A 21,945-nucleotide genomic window follows, 5' to 3' on the forward strand; every position below is an offset into this window, starting at 1 on the left:
ATAATAATAATAATAATAATAATAATAATAATAATAAATTTTAAAAAGAGTTGGTTGGTTTTGTATGTGGGGGTACAATGGGGAGGGAATTACACCACCTAGTTTTGCTGAATTTAACTGTCCCACCATTGGATTCAGCACAGAATTCTGTTTTTGAGTGAGGTTTAATCAACCTTGCCTTACTTATTCCTAATTTTTTGTTGCCACTCATGTGATGTGTTTTTATATGTAAACGTAGATCTGTTATTAAAATACCTAAACATAAATAAAAGATAAGGCATTAACAAGGAAAACTGGTGTATTACAAATACAACTTAAACCAATAAAAGAGCTCAGGCACTGAAAAGCCATAGTCTCTCAAACTACTTGATAAAACTGGGGGTCTAGCAGTAAAACAGGCAAGAAATTAGCAATGCCAATAACACCATCTACAATAAATCCTATAAAACCAGTGCACAATGATGAAATGTCCATCCTCTTAATTTCACTGAAGGAAGAGAACTGAAGATAGCCATCCTACAATGACAATGACCATATCCTTGTCATCATGGCAGAGGATAAGATAAGAATATGGTATAATATTTGGGCTTATAATTCATGCTGCAGAAGACAGTTTTAGTGGGGCTGTGTTTTAACCCTTTTTGCTATGTTTTAAACTCTTTTAACTTTGTTTTAATATAATTGTTTCATTGTTGTTCAACTTCTGTAGAAACCATTTTCTAGCTGTGCATTGTTTTCATTAGATGAAAGGTAGGATATACATTAAATACATAAGTACATACTATTCCACAGCCATCTTCAGTGCACAAGCATATTATGCCAGTATCAGTATTATATGATCCTGCACACAGAAGTTGAGCAGGTTCATACTGAGGTTAGTAACTGGCTGGGAGACCATTGGGGAATGCAAGGGAGCCCCAGGTTGGACTGGTGGGCTACTAAAACTAAGACAGCATTAGTAGATGTTTGTGTGAAAAGACTATGAGCTCAGTTCAGGTACTAAGAACAAAATTCCTGGGCTGAACATGTTATCAGAGCTACTATTTTGCAGGTGGCTCCAGTTCATAAAGTTCTGGATTTTATCAAAATGCAAAGTGAAGTGGGCCCTTGGTATTCACTGGAGCATGGTTCTTGGACCACTCTTGGATACCCAAATCTCTGGATACTTCAGTCCCATTGTATACAATGGCATAATAAAATAGTGTTGCTTATATAAAATGACAAAATCAAAGTTTACTTTTTGGGGGTGGGGAGAATATTTTCAAGCCATAGAGGACTGACCATGGATGTAGAATCTGTGGATACAGAGGGCCAACTTTAGATTCTGGTTCACCTACTTTTTGCCCTCACTGTAGAGTCTTGAACTAACTTGGGCAGCTGGGGCAGAGAGGGAGAGTGATCCTGCTGGGCATCACACTTTGTTTGGATGCCAGGAAAGGAACAATTGCTCGCCTTTAATCCAGAAAGCCACAAAGCTTTCATGATCTATGCCATAAAATGCCCAGCCAGTTAAGCATGCCAACGGGCTCACTATGCTTGCAGTAGTTAAGGGAAAGGGGAAAGGATTCCCTGGTTTTCCTTTTCCAATAATTCAGCAGCATCTCAAAATATCCTGGTTTAAAGGCTATATAAGACATATTGCTTTAAAATGTGTTCCTTCGGGGTGTAAATTGCCTCATAAATGTAGGAAATAAATGTAGGCTGGAGAATATTAGCAATTTACGGGCCTAAACAGGAAAATTCTGCTTTGGTCTATTCCAAAAAAAAAAAGAAAGAAAAGGAATGAAAACTTCTGAGCTATGCTTTGAACCAATATAATAACATTCTCCCAATAGCTGAGACTAAGTGCAGTATTACCTGCCATTTGCAAAACCCAATTTCAATGCAGCAGAAATATTTTTCTGTTTAGATTAGTAGGCTCTGAGTTATCACAGCTGCCCATTATATAAGTCAACTGGCAAGTTTATTTGCTTATCCATTTTGCTTTTACTCTCATGTAGGGTTAATGCAGACAGTAGGAAGTGGGTCAGCGTTCTGTAAAGTCAAGCTTCCATACAAACAGGGACGTAGCTAGGATTTTAGGAAGGGGGGGGGTCCAGACTAAGTGCCACCATTATAATGGGGCTTGGATGTGGCGGTGCAGTAGCACGCATCATTCATTTTTGTAATGGAGGGGGGGGCGGACCCCCACAACTCCCCCCTTGGCTATGTCCCTGATACAAATGCAACATTATTTGTGATACGGTGCCCACCTGAAGATAGTTCTGTTTTCTGAGAGGAAATGGTGAACATCACATACACACTGTAAACTGCATGGATGAGCTCTCTAGCTCTATTATTTTTCAAAGGCACAAAGACTATGTGAGCAATTATACTGTACTCATTTCACTCATATATTATGTCTTGACATGATAATGAACATCTGCTGGATGGCCAGTAATCACTGCTCTGCCCTAGCGCCATGTGTGGAGTCCAATTGCTAGCTTTACTACTATGTATGACGTTGGCGCTTATAGGTGCCCTTTGCTGCCTGTCAAAGGTGCAAATGTTAGGTATGGAACAATCCTCTCTGAAGCTCTTTGAAGCTATCTCTTTCCAAAAAAAATTCTATTGGTTGGAAGTAACTATTTTAATCTCTCTGCATGAATTCCAATGTGAGATCAGTCTAGAAAAAAAGACACATCAGATTATGTTTAAAACTGCTAAAAAAAATCTGAAGGACACAACCAGACAATCCTGTCAAAGGAAAACCTTTACCTTACTTTTATAACTTAACAGCTGAGGCTCAAAACGGGTTAAACTGCTTTTTTTTGTCCATGTGGACAACCCCTATGTGTCTACATCTGTGTGAAAAAGAAGCGAAACGGGAGGGGAGAGGGGGAGGAATATTATGTTAAGAACGAGTGATAGATCACATCCATCCATCCCTCCAAGTATATACATTTGTGCATGTGAGTGAGTGAGAGATGTGCAAATAAATGTTTATGAGGTGACCTTGGGACTCTTGGGTACAGCCCAGTGGCAAGTTTAAAATAAGCACAATGATCCCAAAGTACAGATTTCCAATCCTTCTGCAGATCACACAGTCCCTGTTTCTGCTGCACCTAAATGTACCAAAGAAGCCTATGAGGAGCACATGGTAACAGCAGTTCAGAAACTCAACTGTATATCAGTATGCGAGGGATTTAGCACCTTTGCTAACTGAAAGAAGAACCTGGTAATATGAGCTTTGACTTGAGCCTACTCCCTCAGATGCATGTTTGGGTGCAATAGCAGAGATAGGCTTTTTAAGCCAGTTGTGTGTAAGAATGTCAACTGAATTCATAACCTTTTGGGTATTGAGATGAGGTGGCAAGTTCAGTTTAACAATGGCCATTGGTGGTGACAAAGGTAGGAGGGGGTGTTGTCTAAAGCATTGGATATGTATGGAGATAGGAGATGTGATGAACTGGTCAAGAGCACAACTTATGTATGTGTGGAGATTCTTTATTTGTATTTCTTAAACAAATCTGGATTAGGAGAATAAATATTCCCCGTAGTAGAGCAGGGTGCAGTGCACCAAAAGCGAACTATATTTACTCCCTTCAATTATTGATTTAATAATCTTGGAAATTGCTAGTGTTTGAAAAATCTCTAGTGTACAATATTCGCTTGAAAAGTCAGTGGTAAGAATTTACTTAGGAGGTAAACAGGGAAACATCTGAAGTAAAATGTAGTTGTATTGCCACATTTGATTCAGCATTTCTAATATGCTGCAGATTACATTCATGTTTTGTGATGTTGCACTAGCTAGCTGTTACTGGGAGAGACCCCATGTTAAGAGATTGTAGTGGAGCAGTATATCTTACATCAAGCTTGTTGAGATATAGACACACTCTGCTGTTTGGGAGACTCAGAGGACACTCTAGGTCAGTGATGGCGAACCTATGGCACGCGTGCCAGAGTGGCACTCAGAGCCCTCTCTGTGGGTACACATGCTGTCACCCTCAGCACAGAGTTTGCCAGAGTTCTTACTAGAAAGCCGAGAGATGTGGCACTTCGCAATAAATAGTGGGGTCTGGGTTGCAGTTTGGGCACTCGGTCTGTAAAAGGTTCACCATCACTGCTCTAGGAGGTCTTTGAAAAGCAAAACCTGTTGTCTGCATACAAGGGTCCAGCGGCTATTGTTTTCACAACATCTTTCTGCACCGTATCCAATTGTCATGCAACATGCAGGCTACATCATCATACTGTGTTATGTGTGTCACATACCATAACCAATATGACTAGCCCACCCAAAGTGACATGCAGCAACATGCCCCCCCCCAAAAAAAATTATACCAGTTTTCCATGAAACTGCACAAAAACAGACCAGCTTGTCAGAAATGGCCAAGTAAAGGGGGAAATATCTGAAGGCTGAATCTCTTGAAAAGCAATAGACAATTATTTCTGGTATGTTTCCCTCTGTAGTAATTCAGTCAAAATACTTGAATTGTCTGTATACCACATTCTAATGACAGAGGCCACTAAAAAGTGCAATGTTCCTATTAATTCTCCTAGATGAAAGGTGGGCTCGTGGGTGTATCTTCAAGTCGCCTGTCAGCTTATGATGACCCCTATGAGTTTCATGGGGTTTTCTTAGGCAAGGAATAATCATGTGGTTTTCTAGTCTTCCTTTGAATATAGGCTACAGAGTGCCTGGTTTTCCCAAGGCAGTCTCTCCAAGTACTAACCAAAGCTTAGCTTGATGGGATCTTGTGCCTTTAGGGTATTTAGACCTCGATGAAAGGTACATCCCTTATATACTGCTGTTAAATAATTTGTTTTACAATATATTCAAGATTCTGGAAGATCTCTATAGCAATGCAAGTACTGTCACTGTTTTTAGGGGTTGATGTTGTTTTAATAGGGACATTGCTTCCCTGACTTTGTAATCTAGTGCCATCCTGAAATTTTCTATCTGCCGGGTGCTTTAGGAACATGAAAATTAATGTGGGAAGTACAAATAATTTTAATATAGGTCTTTAGATCCTTGGATCTCCAGACTTTCAAGAGGTTTAAAAACAACTCCACCAACTGTTCAGGATTAGAAGTATAAAGGTGCAGCTATTAAAGCACCATGGCCTGTTACAGACTGCCAAAATAAGCTGCTTCGGGTCTCTTTGGAGGTATGCTGTTTAAATGAGCATGCATCCTAAGATCTGGAAGCTGCACCAAAGCTGCACTCCGTGCTTAGGATATGGATGTGGCTGGTGCAGACCTCCGGACTTTAGGACCCTGTCATTAAAGCATACCTCCAGAAACCCAAAGCAGCTTTATTTTGGCAGTCTGTAACAGGCCGAACATTTAGCTCTATATTACTTGAGTCAATTAACACCATGTTTTACACTGAAAGGGAGAGAAGCTCCCCACAGGGAATAGCCATAGCTCAATGGCAGAGGGCATGCACCTGCATGGGAAAGATCCCAAGTTCAGTTCCCAGCAACTCCAGGTAGGGCTAAGAACCTCCACATCTCAAAACTACAAAAGCTACTGCCATTCAGGGTAGACCAATGCTAAGTTAGAAAGATCAATATGGTTACTATAAGAAATCTACCTGCATTCTGTGTTTACTAAATAGGGTTAGACCTGCATAGCCTGACACCCAACTTCAATCTCACTCAGCCCAAAGCTCACCGGATAACATAGGGCCCGCCATTTCAATTAGACTATTTGGGAGAAGTTGGACCATGTACGCTGTCTTGAACTGGAAAAATAAACAAAATATGCTCACATGGACTCTGGCATGGAATGAAAAACAGGCTCTAAAGTTTCTATATAGAATGTTTCTATTAATGACAAGATGGAATATTTTTCTATCAATTCATTTAGTCTGTTGAAAAATAAAGATGAAGAGAAGTTGAGAGATTTGCCCAAAACATATACTTTTAATTGTTCGTGACTTCGTGTGAATTAGGTGGTAGAACTGGTGTGAGTCAAGAACCAGACGGCCACTGATGGTCCCTGACAAAGAGATCTAGTTGGTCCCCGACAAGAAGCTGGTCATTATGGAGGCAAGATCAACAGCAAAGTGGGGGAGTCAGAAAAGATCTGGACTTTATTGCTCTCAGACTCCAGTGTTAGTAAAATGGTGACTTCTCATAAACCTAATGTGTTTCCTCCTCTGTCATTCAGAAAGATACAAAATTCTGTCCATGAATGCAGGTAGACATAAATAGAAACCATACCAAAACCTTGCAGACCTTTCATGATGTCAAAGGAGATATTTCCCATGAAAAACCGCTACTGTTAAACACCAGTTGAAAAGTGTTCCTAGATGCCTATGATAGCAAATGCCTACGTCTGTATTGTCCAGTGACATGAAGTACAGTATAACATTGCACACGTATGCGTGCGCACACACATGGAGCCCACCAAATCCAGCAGCAATACAGAGCAAGTGCTACCAAAATACACATGGGCATAGATTCATGTTAGCGTCCTAATAATCTAATAAAGTTGGAACAGAGGAACAAAAACAATTGTGGATGCATCCAGTGTAGATCATTGTATAAGGATGAATTAAAAGAAAACATTACAATGATCGGTGGAAGTATTAACTAGAAAGGATTCTTCCTTTCAAGAAGAGAGAGAAAGGAGAAACAAGAGAGGAGAAGAACACCATTGCCACAGTTTAACCTCCCCTGACCTTTGCACTGTGAGGGGGGTCCTACACCTGTCACTGTTCCCAGCGTCTTTTGACACTCTGCCCATTGCAAGGCCTTAGCCTCCCTTTCATTTTGTAGAGGTATTGATCTGTTGGCAGCAATGGGCTAGTAATTAGCCAGGAATTAGTGTTCTATTACAGCCAGGAGGTTGCCCCAGCTGATTATCACCTGAATAATTTACTGTGATTGAAAGGAAATTAAATGAACTCCATTCGACAACTGTGCACTTTATGGGCTTAGTGAAGACTCAAAATCCAAATTAATACCTGGTGCTGTTTAATAGTCTACTGAGATAAATATGGGAAGGTTTTTCTCTACTGTGTTGATTGCTTTCTTGCGCTGGATTTAAAAGTTGTTCCTCCTCCAGCCCCCCACTCCTAGCAGTATAAAGACGGGCAAATTTTCCATGAAGGAGATGCACAGGTAAAATAACATTTTTTTAAAAACCTTCTAGGTGAGATTCACTCATCCGTTGTTAGTTTTCAGGTTTGAGGCAAAGTTATAATAATTTGAAAATGAAAGGGGCGAACTTACATTATATTTTTCATTTGCAGGAATATATACACAAGTCACTTTGCTGATTAAAATTATTACCTAGAAAGAATGCCTGTATCTGTTCCCGTTAAGCACAAGTGCACCCATAAATCTGCTTACAATTAGTTCTGAATTGTAAGATGCATTATTTGTCCTTCTTGCATTACAGTTTTTATTACAACAGTACTGGCAGGTTTCCTTTCCATTAATGAATCTAAATGTAGAAAATCAGCCTAAATGCTGTTCTTTTTTATAACGCATTCTGCTTTCAAGAGTCACTAGTCACACTGACTTAGGAAACCTGGAGTTAATGCTGATTTTTTGAGATTTCACCTTAACATTCCGAGTCATGCTCTTGTTTAGATTTTTGACTTTCCTGGCTATTTTGATGTTATTGGCGGCAAATGTATAATATCACAAAGCTGCCAATAATAAATGATTTGCATGTCTCTTGTTAAGAACCAGTTACGTTGTGATAGTAGTAGCAGGAACACTGTAATTTTTCCTCTTGCTGCTTTTCTGTTTCATAACGTACTATTAATATCTGAAAACAAAAAAAGTGTGCAGCCTAATTATCATGGGTGAGGAGGACCCTTGAACCCAGGTTGCTCTAATTTGGTGAGTTTTAAAATGCGCACCTTGTTTAATGGAAACTTTTAAATTTACCAGTTTTAAACTAAAAATTAAATAGTAAAATATTTTTTCTCTCTAATATGAATAAGATAACGTTAAGGATAAATCCAATTAACTCCACCTAGAGCAGATGCTTAAAATTTTTGGAGAATATCGCACAGCGTTCTGAGAACTTTCTGGGAACCCGATGGGAACGGAACGCATTTAGTTTACCGCACATATGTGTTCCATCGGGTTCCCAGAACGTTCCCGATGTGTTCCACATGCTTCCGGGGGGGACGGATTAGGATGTGTTACCCGAAGCGTAAGTTCCAGAACTTCCATAAGAAGCTGTGCAGTATTCTTATCCGTTCCCATTCCGTTCTCTCATTTCCCCCGTCTCCTGGTTGACTGAAACAATGCCCTTCTCTTTAGTCCTCCAAAGTCCTAGAGCGTACTAATTTTTCATTGCTCTCCCATGTATGACACAGCACCTCTTTGACAACTAAATACAGATTTTATTCTATTTTCCCCAAACTATAGATTAGATATATGCGCACCATGGAAATATGGTATTTGATTGTTGTGTGTGTATATATGCACTATATTAAATATATGACTCTGTATGTGTCAGCTTTGCCCACACACAAACACAAAATATATATATATACACAACACAACACACACCACAAACACCACCCAATATCACACATTACCAATTGTTGGCATTTAGTTTGTGTGTGTGTGTGTGTGTGTATATATATATATATATTGTGTGTCTGTGTGGCAGAAAGCTGACACACTACGAGTATATAGTTAATATGCATATATACACACACAACAATTAATACTATTGCCATGGTGGCGCAAACTGAGGACACACACACACACCAGAAACTATCAAAATGGCTAAGTGTGCATATTATTTGTGTGTGTGTGGTGTGTTTGTGTGTGTGTGTCTCAGTTGTTCAGTGCACACACGCCAAACACCCAAAATACTACGACTTTTATATAGAGTCGAATTCATAGCAGTGACTTTCACGGTTGAATGTTGCAAACTTAAACAGTGTCGCAAAATCACAGGATACGTGTCTCGGGAATTGTCACAGTGACTGTGTCACCCGGATAGCAATGTGTCTAGAGACATTTTTTCTGTTGTGGTGTGTTAATGGCCCGCCTCTGTGGCTGTACACACCATAACAAGCATGATATCAGAGGGCGAGGGTTATAGGCATCGAGGGCCATGGATGCAGTGAGACAGATGAACGGACAGTAAACAAGGGGCCATGTCCAGTGGATGAGGAGGAGCTGATGATTTTTTTTTTTTTAAAACTATGTCGCCTCGAGGATGCAGTGGTTCCATTCCCTACTGCTTTTGACAGATACTTCTGGGGCTGGCGGCGGCTTGGTGGGATCTTCCCTCCCTTTAGTTGATTGCAAGAAAAAAAACACCCACAGAGTGGCATCAGTACACAGCCCTCAAAACGAAATACGCATGCACTACAGCAAAACATTCTGGGAACGTTCTCAAGAAAAAGGGATGCGCTGTGCGGTAAAATGCATTCCCGTAACGTTCCCATCACATTCTACTTTCTTGAATGCGATAATACCCGTTCCCAAAACCTTCCCAGAACGTTCCATCTCGTTAACGCTCTGAGAACGGTATGCAATAATCTTCATAGAGTCCTGACACTCATTTCAGTGAGTCTAGTGAAAGTAGTACAGTGTTCCCTTCCCTTATGCAGGGGATCCGTTCCAGACACCACCACCACCACATAAGAGAAATTGCCTGTATGCTTGAGCCCCATTAGATGTAATGGGGCTTGTGCTTGCGGCAGCATGTGGCGCCACTTCTTCCCTTGCAGCATATGCTGAAAGCCGTGTATATTGCACCCGCGTATGACATGGGCACACTGTACTAAGGTCGGACACAGCCTTTTAGAATCTGAATATAAGCAAGATAGCTCTACACATGCAATTTATTTTCATCTAATAAAAATTGCTCAAATCTGCCCTATAACATTTAATGTTTGTTTGTTTGTTTGTTTTTCAGGATGGGGATGGCAGAGGTGTAGCCACGGAAGGGGAATGAGAACATTGCCCCTCAAATAAAAGTTCTGCTCTCCCCAGTGAATTTTCCTTCAGTCCCCAAATTTCTAGTGACAGTGAGATACTGAAAATTGTTCAAACGTAGAACTCTTACATTAGATATATTCATATTTCCTTGGTAACTTTATCTGCACCTTTCCTTTGGGTACCTAAGATGTATTTCTAAGGGCCTAAGCAGATGGGCAAGGATAGCACTGGCTGAGCCCATGCTATCCTTGCATCGGTGCTCATCCAGGTTAGTCCCAGGGTCTGCAAAAGGATGGGTGGTTGTTGACACACCCATTGCTACACTGACAGAGGATCAGATCACTGCTATCTACCTGAGACATCCAGCGATCCATCTGAGAAGCCCCCAGTCATCCCATCTGACACAGAAACAGGGCACCCGGCTGCACATGGCCATGTGCCCCATTCTAGCATTAGACAGAATAACTGGGGGGATTCACAGATGGAGCATCAGGCATCCCAGGTAAATACTGAGGGGGCTGTCCAAACAGCCCACTTTTGCCACAAAGTTTCTGAAACAGTGCAAAACTGGCACTATTTTATCCAAGGGCGCAAGCAGATATGTGACAGTTTTCAACCATGAAATGTTGAGAGTATGAAAAACCTGCCCATTGCATGTGGTTTTCTAGAATCATAGAATCTTAGGACTTCATAACATGGGGGGAAAGCTGGATGCTCCCATCAGTAGCACACAATAGCATGAAGATTATCACACAACACTGCGTGATATTGCTATTATCCCACAATTATCACATGCATAAAGAAGAATTCTAGCACTGCTTTTTATTCATGAGATTTTCCCCTGAATAAAAAAGTGGTGCTAGAATTCCTCTTTATTCACGTGATAATCACAGGATAATTGCAATATCACACAACATCGTGTAATAATCTTCAAGCTATTGTGTGATAGTGATGGGAGCATACTGCTATGCTCTTGTCTTTTTTCCCCATGTGATAAGGCTAATAGAATTGGAAGAGATCACAAAGGCCTTCCAGTCCAACCCCATTTTGCCATGCAAGAGGATACAATCGAAGTACCAGCCTCTGTTTGAAAACCTCCAAAGAAGGAGACTCCACCACTCTCTGAGGCAGCGTTTTCCACCGTTGCGCCACTCTTACCATGAAAAAGTTCTTCCTAATGTTTAAGTAGAATCTCTAGCCAACTCTGCCTACACCAACAGTGAGAAATCATTTTGAACCTAAGTCCAAATTCCAATTTGGAAATGTCTTTGAGGGCCACTTTCCAGAGGTGGGTACAGCCAATGGCAAAGTGGAAGGAGCTAAAGCCAAGAAGGACTACTTCAGTGTTTCAAAACATTTTCACTTTGATTGCAGTAACCAGCTGCGACAACAGCTATCTGGCAGGCAGCTAGCACAACTCAAAATAACCCAACTATTCAGAAGCAGATATTTAAAACAGAACAATGAAAAGCCAGGTTTAAAAAAGATTTTTCAAATGAGAATTATTTTTAAAGTACAAGATAGGACTGTGATCAGGAGCCAACCAGAGCTACTCAGAGACCTATTTTTAAAGTGGGAGAACAACTGAAATAATTTTTAAATGCTGGTTTAGTGCAAGGACTATAAACATCTGAACTTATATTTACTTTCAGATCAGAGTACACAATTCACCAAGGTCCAAGATCATGCACACACACACACACACACACATTGCCAGGCCTTGAAGGGCTGCACCTCCCACTATTCTTTTGGAGGGGAGCTTCCCTAAATCAGAGATCAGGTTCACACATCGTGCCATCAACTAGCTCTATCCTGACTGTTGTGAGATAACTGAGGTGGCAGAGGCAACACTATGCTGTCATGCAAGTGTGTGTGTGTGTGTGTGTTTGTGTCCTGGTGAATGAAATGAATGTATTGCTTTATAAACAGCTGGCACATTTCAAAGTGAACTATTCCTTCACATGTGGAAAATACTGAATAGAACTTTCCTGCCATCTTGTGATTAAAATCTCTCTGGAACAGATCAGATATACCCTAGGATGTTGGTGTGTGTGTGTGTGTGTGTACATATGCCCCCTTGTTGCATCTCTCCACACCTCATCGACTGGCAGATAGTTTTTTCCTTCTTGGGCGGAACTGAACTGTTATCCCAGGAGTGCTCTTTGTGTTTTCTAAAGGCCTTTTGCAAGCACTTTACTATGGGAACTATGGGTTCTGTGTTGTGCAGTCTCGCCTTCCTTTCATCTTTGTGTTGTGCTCCAAAAGCAGAGTGAGAAGCATAAGGGTATCTGAATCCCTATCTCTAAGGATGCCTGAAGACTTACAGGAGCACTGCTAACTGAAAAACTGAGGCTGATGACTAAAGGGTAGTGTGTCACTGCAACTGCAGTAAATGTAGTTGCCACCAGTAAGTTACTCCAATAAATGTAGTAATTATAGAAGATGTGTTTCTGCTCTTAAGCCATTTGTAATTTTATGGTTGTTTTTTTCCCATCCCCTGCCAGGCTAAATATAGGGATCAACTACTTTTCCTCCACCACCATCATCAACATTTCCTGACATAAATGGGTTGCATAAGATTGCTCTATAATAAAAATAAACTACAGAAATATGCATTACTTGCAAATAAAAGTTACAACATTTGTTAAATAGATTGCATTGATATATAGATATAGATGATACAGTTAGATGATGTTATATGATAGAGATAGGGATAGGGATAGGGATAGAGAGAGGGATAGGGATAGGGATAGGGACAGAGATAGGGATAGGGATAGAGATAGAGGCTCTATCCACACTACAGAAATAATCCAGTTTGACAATACTTTAACTGCCATAGCTTAATACTATGGGACTTGTAGTTTTTTGAGACATTTAGAGAGATCTGGCACCATGTTTTTCTAAATACCTATCAGAAAGCTCTGGTGCCAAAACAAATTCCCAGAATTCCATAGCATTGAGACATGGTAGTTAAAGTGGTGTCAGATTATTTCTGCAGTCTGGATGCACCCAGAGATAGGAGGCTTCCAGAAATCCTATTGTTTGCCCTGAAAAAAGGTCTGGGGGGGGGGGCAGTGCCAGTTAACTTTTAAAATGTTGTAATTTATCTAACAAACAATTTCAAAACAGCATTTTCCTGTAATTCTTGTTCCTCTAAATTTAGTTTGAAAGCACTAACAATGCAATCCTGTGCATGTCTACTCAGACCCAAAGGCAGCCGTTATATGAATACCCGCACTATTGCAGTATAAAGTTTACAAGCTGGAAAATCAGCGGGAGATGATCCTGTATATTTTAATTAACTTGGAACACTCTGTCACCTGGGCTTCTACTGCACTAGTCTTTCCAAAGGATCATTGCTATCAGCAGCAAAATGAACTCCACCTAATGGTACACAACAATATTTCACTTCTTACTGTTTTACACACTTAAGAAAACCAGGTAGCGTATAGGCCCAATATTCTCATGAAACATATGACAGTGTGGATGTTTTCTCTTTCTATGCAAACACGTTAGATTTATATTCAAGCAAACCATGCCAACCACTAAAACAGGAAAAACATTTTTCTTTGGGAGAGTGAAATTTACTCTAAGAATGTCTTTCCATTTTTAATACAGTAGTCACATTGCCTACTTCATCCTGCAACTTTCATACAATATTTTAGCACATGGGCAGCAATAGATAAAGACAGCTAGAATGGGCAGGATCCAACCAAAATCCCCAAGGACTTCTAAGGAAGAGTAAGGGGGGATTTCAAACTGTGTCATTGGCACCAGTGGGATTTTAAAGGTACTCAACTATGGTTCAATCACTCTCTTTAAATCCAAGGGCAAAGCTTATTTTAAAAAAAGAAGACTATTTGCCACAATATTTTTTTTAAGATAGGACCAAAATACTCTGCAGAAATAATCCAATTTGAAACCGCTTTAACTGCCCTGGCTCAATGCTAGGGAATTCTGGGAACTGTGTGAGAAATGTATCCTTCTCTGTCATAGAGTTCTGGTGCCACAATAAATTACAGTTCCCAGGATTCCCTAACACTGAGCCAGGGCAGTTAAAGAAGTCTCAAACTGGATTATTTCTGCAGTGTGTTTAAGACAGTAGATATCTAAATGCAGAGCTAAATTCCCTGTTTGCATATATGTCTCAAAAAGTGATGGCCACAATTAGAGGTGTTGTCTTGTTTTACTGAAACCAATGTGAATGTAATCCATTGCAAGTCTAAATTGGGAGCAGTGCATTTTAAAAGAACACATAAGTTTGTCTGCAATGTCTGATCTGTGATATCATTCTGAAACAAAATTATATTTGTATATAGGCATTTAGCTGTCACAAAACAGATACAAAATAAAATATTCAATATCAAACCAGAATCTATCAGTATCACTAACATGACATACAGAATTATCTTCCAATCATTTTTGTTTAATTGATAAAGACAGAAATTGTTTAGTCTTTATCAATATTTCATAGGGAGGATACCTGACTTTTGGGACACAAATTTGACCCAGATATGATTTCTTTACGTATTAGTAAATTGGGCAGTATAGTAGAAGTGAAACAACTCACTTACACATACAAATCCACTGTTGATAATTAGAGTTATCAAATAATAGATACAAACAATAGTAGGCACTTGTCTATTCACAAAGGTGGGATGTTAATAAAAGCAGTAGCAGCAACAACAGCAACATAAAATGTGTGAAGTAGCCCTCTGAGAAATGTTATCTCGTTGGTTTAAAGGATAGAATTAGTAGATAAGAAAGTAAAATATACAACTAAGATCACAAAAATCAAATCTTCTCTGGCCTTATAAGCCAAGAGAAGCATAGAATATTTCTGTTATTTGAAAACCATGTTTGGCTTTATGTTCTGTCCTACATTAATGAAACTTCTGAACCACAAAGCACCATTTAAAATTTCATGCTATTGGACAGGTGGCACAACTCTTCCATCTCCATATAAACTGATTGATTGGCCTCTTGAAAATTTAGTTTCCAGTAACAAATTTTGTAATTCATAAATTTTTAAAAATATATTTCTTTAATCTAGAAACCTAATAACTCCCAATTTCTTTCTTACTATTGTATGCATAATAATTTTCACATAGGAAGGAGGAAATAGATTTTATAAGTGGAATTTTGCCTAAAAAGCTAAAAACCTGTTGACGTATGTATGTATTCACTCAATATTAAGGCATCTTTGAACTGAGGGTTGTTTTAGTTTTTTTCATCCCTTAGGTATTCTTATTTTTTTTCGTTAACCGTATGCATGTGAGAAACCAGAAATCAACTTTCAGTTGCATAGATCATTCTGGAACTTGCTATTTTTCTGCTTTAAGAGCTAATGAATCTATTTGAATATTGGTGGTTTACAGACCACCCCTTTGGGGCGGCCTCTACCCGCCCCTTTCCCCGCCGGATTGGGGTCTGAGCTGCCACAGCGGCAGCCTCTGAAGCCCCGATTCACCGCTTTCCAGGCCGCGGGGAAGCGGCAAAAGGCCTGGAAAGGGATGTCCTTGGGGCTTCATGTCCCAAGGACAGCTGACGGTGGCGGGGACAAAAATAAAGGGACCGCTTCCATTGCCATGGAAAAGGAGCCCCAGGCACCCTCACATGGTGCCAGCATGTCACTTCCACGCCATTCTGTTTGGAGGCGGCGCAGTTGTGACGTCCCAATGGTGGCGCCCATGTAGAATGGGCGCCACCATTTTGTAAATGCTTGGCACGTAATAGGGTTAGGGCGTCCGGAAGGGATGCCCTTTCGTAGCCCTAGTATGTGCCAAGCACATACTTTTTGGCTGTCTAGAAACCGCCTTTGTTACCCTTTCTCACTTCTTTCAATTTTGTTTCCTCTCACTCACAATATCATTTTTTAATAGAAATTCACACATAATACTAAGCCAAGATTTGTTTCAAACGCTTTTTGTTGAACAAGCTAGAGTCAGTTTAGCAAACAAGCCATGTAACCATGTCATATTCAGCCAATTTCTGGTTTGCTTTCCCTCCAATTTTCTGCCAGTACTCTGATGATACTCCAAATCTGATGGCATCACTGAAAGACATTTTAGTAACTGTTTGTAAATGTGGAGTTGTTGTCTTTTGTTTGCTCCTATGTGGAGAAGCTTTTGGTTACAACACAGAAACAAACCAGGATGGAATAAGCCAGAATTCTGGCTTCAGACATAACAGTCCAGGTTTTGCAATCTTATTTCTACCACAGTTCTAACTGAGGTTTACTGACAAAAATAAACCATGGTTTGTTGTATGGTAGGGATTCAGAAATGTAAATAAATCAATATTAGGCGAAGCAAATTATATGTACCCCAAGCCCTTGGTGTACAAGTTTCAAAAAAGTGACTAGCAAATGCTCAGTGCTGGTTAACAATCAGTACATAAGTAAGTATTGAATTTATAAAGTTCAAATACTGAAAATATTAGATTAAAAATTATGTGACAAATATTACATGTCAAATATGAAACAGACCTAGTTTGTGATCTGGAGGTAGTTATTGAAACCACTGAAGAAGGAAAATTAGTTTCCACTTTAAATATTACCTGCTCGGGTTTTATGGGTTCAGTTGTCGTGAAGATGTCTGAATAATGTTGCCGTTCAAACACTCGGTCCAACACTTCTAACTGCTGCTGGGTGAAAAGATCTCCCCTCATTTGTTTCCGAAGGAAGTCTCTACCCGGGAGAGAATGGCCATTTGGTACTGGAGACTCCTGAATACCTTTCCAAGAGGGAACGAATACAGAGATAGAGAGCTATTACAATGGCAAACAAACGTATTGTGTCTGTTTATAAGATAACATGTTATACATTCACAGCAATAACATAATATATAGAAATTATAAAAGGTAAAGGTAAAACGCTTATGCTTTACATTTATAAATGTGCAGCATTTATGATTTCTAATGTAACCAATTAAAACATTAATAGAACATACATGTAGTGACAGGGGGCAAATGAGAACATTGCCCTCCCAAATAAGAATACTGTTCTCCAGTGAAACTTTCCTTGGAGCTTATCGCACACACTTTTGCCCCTGATCTGGGCACAGGCAGAGGACATGCATGGCTGAGTGAAAATGCATTTCATCAAATGCCATACTTTCCTGAAGGTGTCCCCAAGCCATTGCCCAGACCTAAGCTGTCCTTGATCAGGGTTCAGGCGCATGAATTTTGAAAGACAGAAGCTTTCCGGCCTAGCAAAATCAGGTGGCTGAGCCCTGATCGGGGATGGCTTAGCACCGGGCGATGTCATGGAGACGCCTGGATGACAATATGGCATGCAATAAAATGCATTTTCACTTGGTCACACATGTCCCCTGCCCGTGCCCAGATCGGGGGTAAAAGTGTGTGCAATAAACTCTCTTCTATCCTCAAATTTCTACCATTGCAGTTGAGCATTTAGAAAGAAAAGGATATGGTAAAATCTTACCCCCAAAAAATCAACACTAACATTCCACAAGCTTAGTAAAATATTATATATATATATATATATATATATATATATATATATATATATATATGGAAGTTTTTTCTGTGCATGTATACTTTTCAATCCAGTGTAAAACTCCCATTGAATATTTATTTCAGTAAATACTTCAACTGTAATGCTATCGGAGAATATTGGTGATGATGAAAACTTCTTTATTGCAATGTATTGCTCTGCATTTCAAAAGGAATGGAGAATTGCCAGTTTGGCTTCCTAAAGTGATGATTGTGTAAGCTAGTCTTCCCAGCTTTACAGAGGTGGACCATAGGTTGAAGAAGATTGATCTAAGCCACATATGAAAACTGATATATATCTGGGCTCAGATTTTTTTTATCTTGCCCCTAGAATTATTATCTTTCCCCAAGCCATATATACTGTGTGACCCTTGGTTGAGAGATTAACATATGAACCATCCTGGGCACAAAATACTGTTTGAAAACACTGAAATTCCCAACCATGCCAACAACTATCAGGTCAGAATGCATAGGGAAGCCATTGAAATCCACAAACACCTGGACACCTTCAATAAGAAAGAAGAAACCCTGGGTGCAAACAAAGTTTGCCTACCAGGCCTGAAAAAACCCATAATCAAGACTCAGACAGGCAAATAAACATCACCCAGGATCAGGGACTTTCTCAGCAGACAATGGATCACTAACTAAATAGACACAAATCCTCCTCATATATCCTCCCAGCCTGAGGCTTTGCCATTCCTCTCAACCAAGGGTCACACAGTATATATACCCCACTCACTCCCATGCCAACATTCTCTGAAGATGCCAGCCACAGATGCTGGTGAAATGTCAGGAATAAACTCTTCCAGAACATGGCCACATAGTCCAAAACCCCCACAAACAAACTATGGGTGCTGGCTGTGAATGCCTTCAACTTCACATTGGCAATTTACTTCTTTCACATGGTTAGTCTAGCACAAAATCATGACAAGCACTTGAAAAATTAGATTTTTACCTTAAAATCCACTGTGACAGGAAAATTCAATGTAACAGGGGCAAAATAAAAGAAAAAGAATTGCACCTAGTTCGTGGAATGCCTGAAGGCTATCCATGGATTCATGGTTTCTGGTCCACAGGTTAAGCACCCGTGATCTAAGGTATAATCACCAGATCTATTTGAGACATTACAGTAAAGTAATCGTGTTGTTTTATCATAATGGGGAAAAAAATCTGGGTTGAAAAAGAATCCATTCTGTTGATACATAACGGTCAGTGTTGATGTTTTATTTTTGTTTAGCAGCCATCATGGTAGTTTATGGGACAAAATGTAATTCATTCCTGTATTAGGAAAGCGCGGCACAGAGATGAGGTAGAATAGTATGAATAGATAAGAAGCAGATGATCTCTTTTCCCCACTTTCCCAAATTATATAATGTCTAGCAGAACAAACTGGGTTTAATCAACCATAGCTTATAAAATTAAAAGTCTGGGAGGTAGCTGCATGTTGCCAAAAGGCCATGCGCCCCTTTCTGCAGAGCACAGAAATGCTTGTTTTTAAACTTTCAGGTTAAACCAATACAATTTTGCAATTCACCTTTAAAGTTATACATTTACATAATTCTGGACAAATAGAAATGAAGAGCATCTATTGAACAAACTGCCTTTATAAACTGTTTTAAAATGGTATGAGCCCCAGAATATGATCTGAAAGTACATGAAGCAGTTCTGCCATTGAAGCCTAATAGATCTGGCCCAGCAAATTGCTGGCATATAAGGCATGTGTAGATCACTCTGACAAAATTGTTTAGGGAAACCATGAGAGTAAAATGAATAATAAATAAATAAAGGGACAGTCCTAACATTAGCCTAAATACCTAAAGGCACAAGATCCCATTGGATCTTAGAAGATAAACAGGGTTAGCCCTTGTTAGTATTTGGATGGGAGAGCACCAATAAATGCAAGGTGCTGTAGGCTATATTTCAAAGGAAGAAACAGGCAAAACCATCTCTGAGTATTTCTTGCTTAAGAAAACCCTATGGAATTCATAGTATCACCATGAGTCAACAAGTGACTTGAAGGCACACACACACACACACACACACATACACATATATACACACACAGCCCGAACATTAAATATACTGTGGCAACTACCTTAGATGGCAGATGCAATATCTTTTATGGCATCCAGAGACACTCCAACAGTTTCTTTTTGACAGATCTGTTGTCTTGCGGTCTCAGGTATAGTGCAAGGTTCTAATTCATCCATAGCATTAAAGTAAGAGTCAATTGACAATCTAGTTAGCTTGCATATCAGAGAGGAGGTATCATCTTGTCCACCTAAAGCAGCAAAGTATCTCAGAGAAGCAAGAACAAAACAGGAGTGGCCCAGAACTAGTATTTTCAGAGGAACCAAACAACTAATAAAAATAATAACAACATGTAACAACTGAAGCCCCCCCCCCCCCCCCCCCGGGACGCACACCTTCACATAGTGAGGGTTTTTGAGTGCATCAGAGAGGCTGAACATAATACCACCAGAAGACTTCTAGCAGGGTCACCCAAGGTCGGTCACTCAAAGTGGAAACATCAGAGCAAGATTTATGAACCCTCTTCACGGAGTCACAGCTAAATCAGCTGAAGAAAATAGTTCCAATGATTAGCCTGGTGGAGAACCTCTGGGAGGGAAGCTACTGAGCAACAGTAGTAGTAGGAGTAACACTTATGGATGTGACACTTGTGGATAGCTAATAATTATGGATGACCTCTTACAGACAACACCAGTGGCACTTCAGCTAACTCTCCACAGAAGAAGGCACTGGTAAACTATTCTGAATGCTTTTTCTTTTGAACATTCTCTGATGAAACAATCCAAAATGAAGCAAGAGATAGTACAGATAGTACATTCAGCCATCAGTATCTGCAGGGGAATCCATTCCGTACACTTCCCCCATGGATACCAAAATCCGCAGATGCTCATGCAGTGGCAGCATAAGCATGGGTCACAAAACCATTAGGGACAGCCCCTGTGGTCCCATGATGGTGTGTGCACATGTCTGTGCTACCATTGGGGACAACAGAATTTAATGGCTGCATGACTGCATGCACCGCCATGGGACAACAGGGCTGTTCCCAATAGCAGTGCAACCACACGCACATGCTGCCATTGTGGACAACATGGGCTTTCCATCCATGGATGCATGAAACCCCCAACTCAAAAGGCACTCAAGCAGCTACTGGACAAGTACAAATAATGCTGGGTCAAATAATGCAAGCCAAACAGATATTTAGCCACTGATACACAGATGTGAAAGGAAACTAAAAAGCTGCACAAAGCATGTAATGCAAACATGGAATGTTAGAAGTATCAATTAAAGGAAGCTAGAAATTGTAAAATATGTATGTATATACAATGGGCCCTCTCCTTACGGGGGATCTGTTCTGGACCCAACCCCCCCCCCCCGGTAAAGGGAAAATGCGCATATGCTCGCACCCCATAAGAAACAATGGGGCACGTGCACACAGCGGCGGTGTGGCGCCTGCATGCAGGCACATGCGCCACTGTTTAGACTGCTGATGGCATTAATAGGGAGGTGTGTGCAGCAAAAGCAGTGAAGGAATAAAATTCAAAGTCTGATGCAATAGTATCAATAAGGCTCCATGGAAAGCCTATCTGTGTAACTATAATCCAAGTTTATGCTCCAACTACACTAGAAAAAGAGGAAGACCTTAAAGTATTCTATGCAGATGTCAAAGAACGATTTGATTACACTCCAAAACTCAACATGCTGATAAACTAAGTAGGCTGGAATTCAAAACCAGGTACAGAAATAAATTTTAGAACTTATTTTAGAAGCAAAAAAACAAGCAAAGTTTGTTCATTGCAAAAACATTGTTCAGGCAACCAAACAGATGGCTGGTTATATGGGAATCATTGGATTGTCAATATAAAAATCAAGCAGAAGATGGAGAAGCTTCATATTGTCTTCAAAAACTAAACCCGAAGCAGATTGCAGCCATGAAGTGTATCAAAAATCATAGCTAAATTAGAGCTAAAGCTTAAAGCTAAAGGAGAAGATTAACTCATTCATAGTGCCAAAATGTAATCTAAAGAATATCCCTATAGAATTTAAAGATGATGTACAGAAAAAAATTCTCTTACTAAGCCTAATTGAAAACTGTGAATCAACTGATAAACCTCTTCAAACGTTTAAGGAGAGATGAAAAGCACAAATAAAAAGAGACTTGTTCATAAGGACAAAGAGAACTATAATAATAATAATTGGGGTTGGGGAAAACTCAGAAGAAAATGACCACACCAAAAAAAAGTAGAACAAGAGACCAGAAGATCAAGCAAATCACAGGGAAATTTAAGCCAAGAGCAGGTATGCTAAATGACCAACAGGGAACACATTATATGATCAGAACAAAATAAGACAATGAACATAGTGCACAGTACAACTGTAAGAAGGAGATGAAAGAATGACATATTCCTTCAAAATAGAACCTTTTGACAAAGAACCTATAATTTTAGAAAGTAAGGTAGAAGCTGCTCTCAAAGCACTTGGGAGAAATAAATCA

General features: G+C 39.9%; 1 protein-coding gene across 1 annotated transcript in view; it reads right to left on the minus strand.

Annotated features, from left to right (window-relative positions):
- The window catches only part of PAX5 (paired box 5), a 278,811-nt gene that overhangs the window by 168,165 nt on the left and 88,701 nt on the right, over positions 1 to 21,945 (minus strand). Inside the window, exon 6 of the mRNA XM_042455822.1 lies at positions 16,467 to 16,642. Coding sequence (XP_042311756.1) covers positions 16,467 to 16,642 — 176 coding nt within the window. The remainder of the gene's footprint in view (positions 1 to 16,466; positions 16,643 to 21,945) is intronic.

This window comes from Sceloporus undulatus, chromosome 2 (genome assembly GCF_019175285.1).
Source record: "Sceloporus undulatus isolate JIND9_A2432 ecotype Alabama chromosome 2, SceUnd_v1.1, whole genome shotgun sequence".
NCBI lineage: Eukaryota > Metazoa > Chordata > Lepidosauria > Squamata > Phrynosomatidae > Sceloporus > Sceloporus undulatus.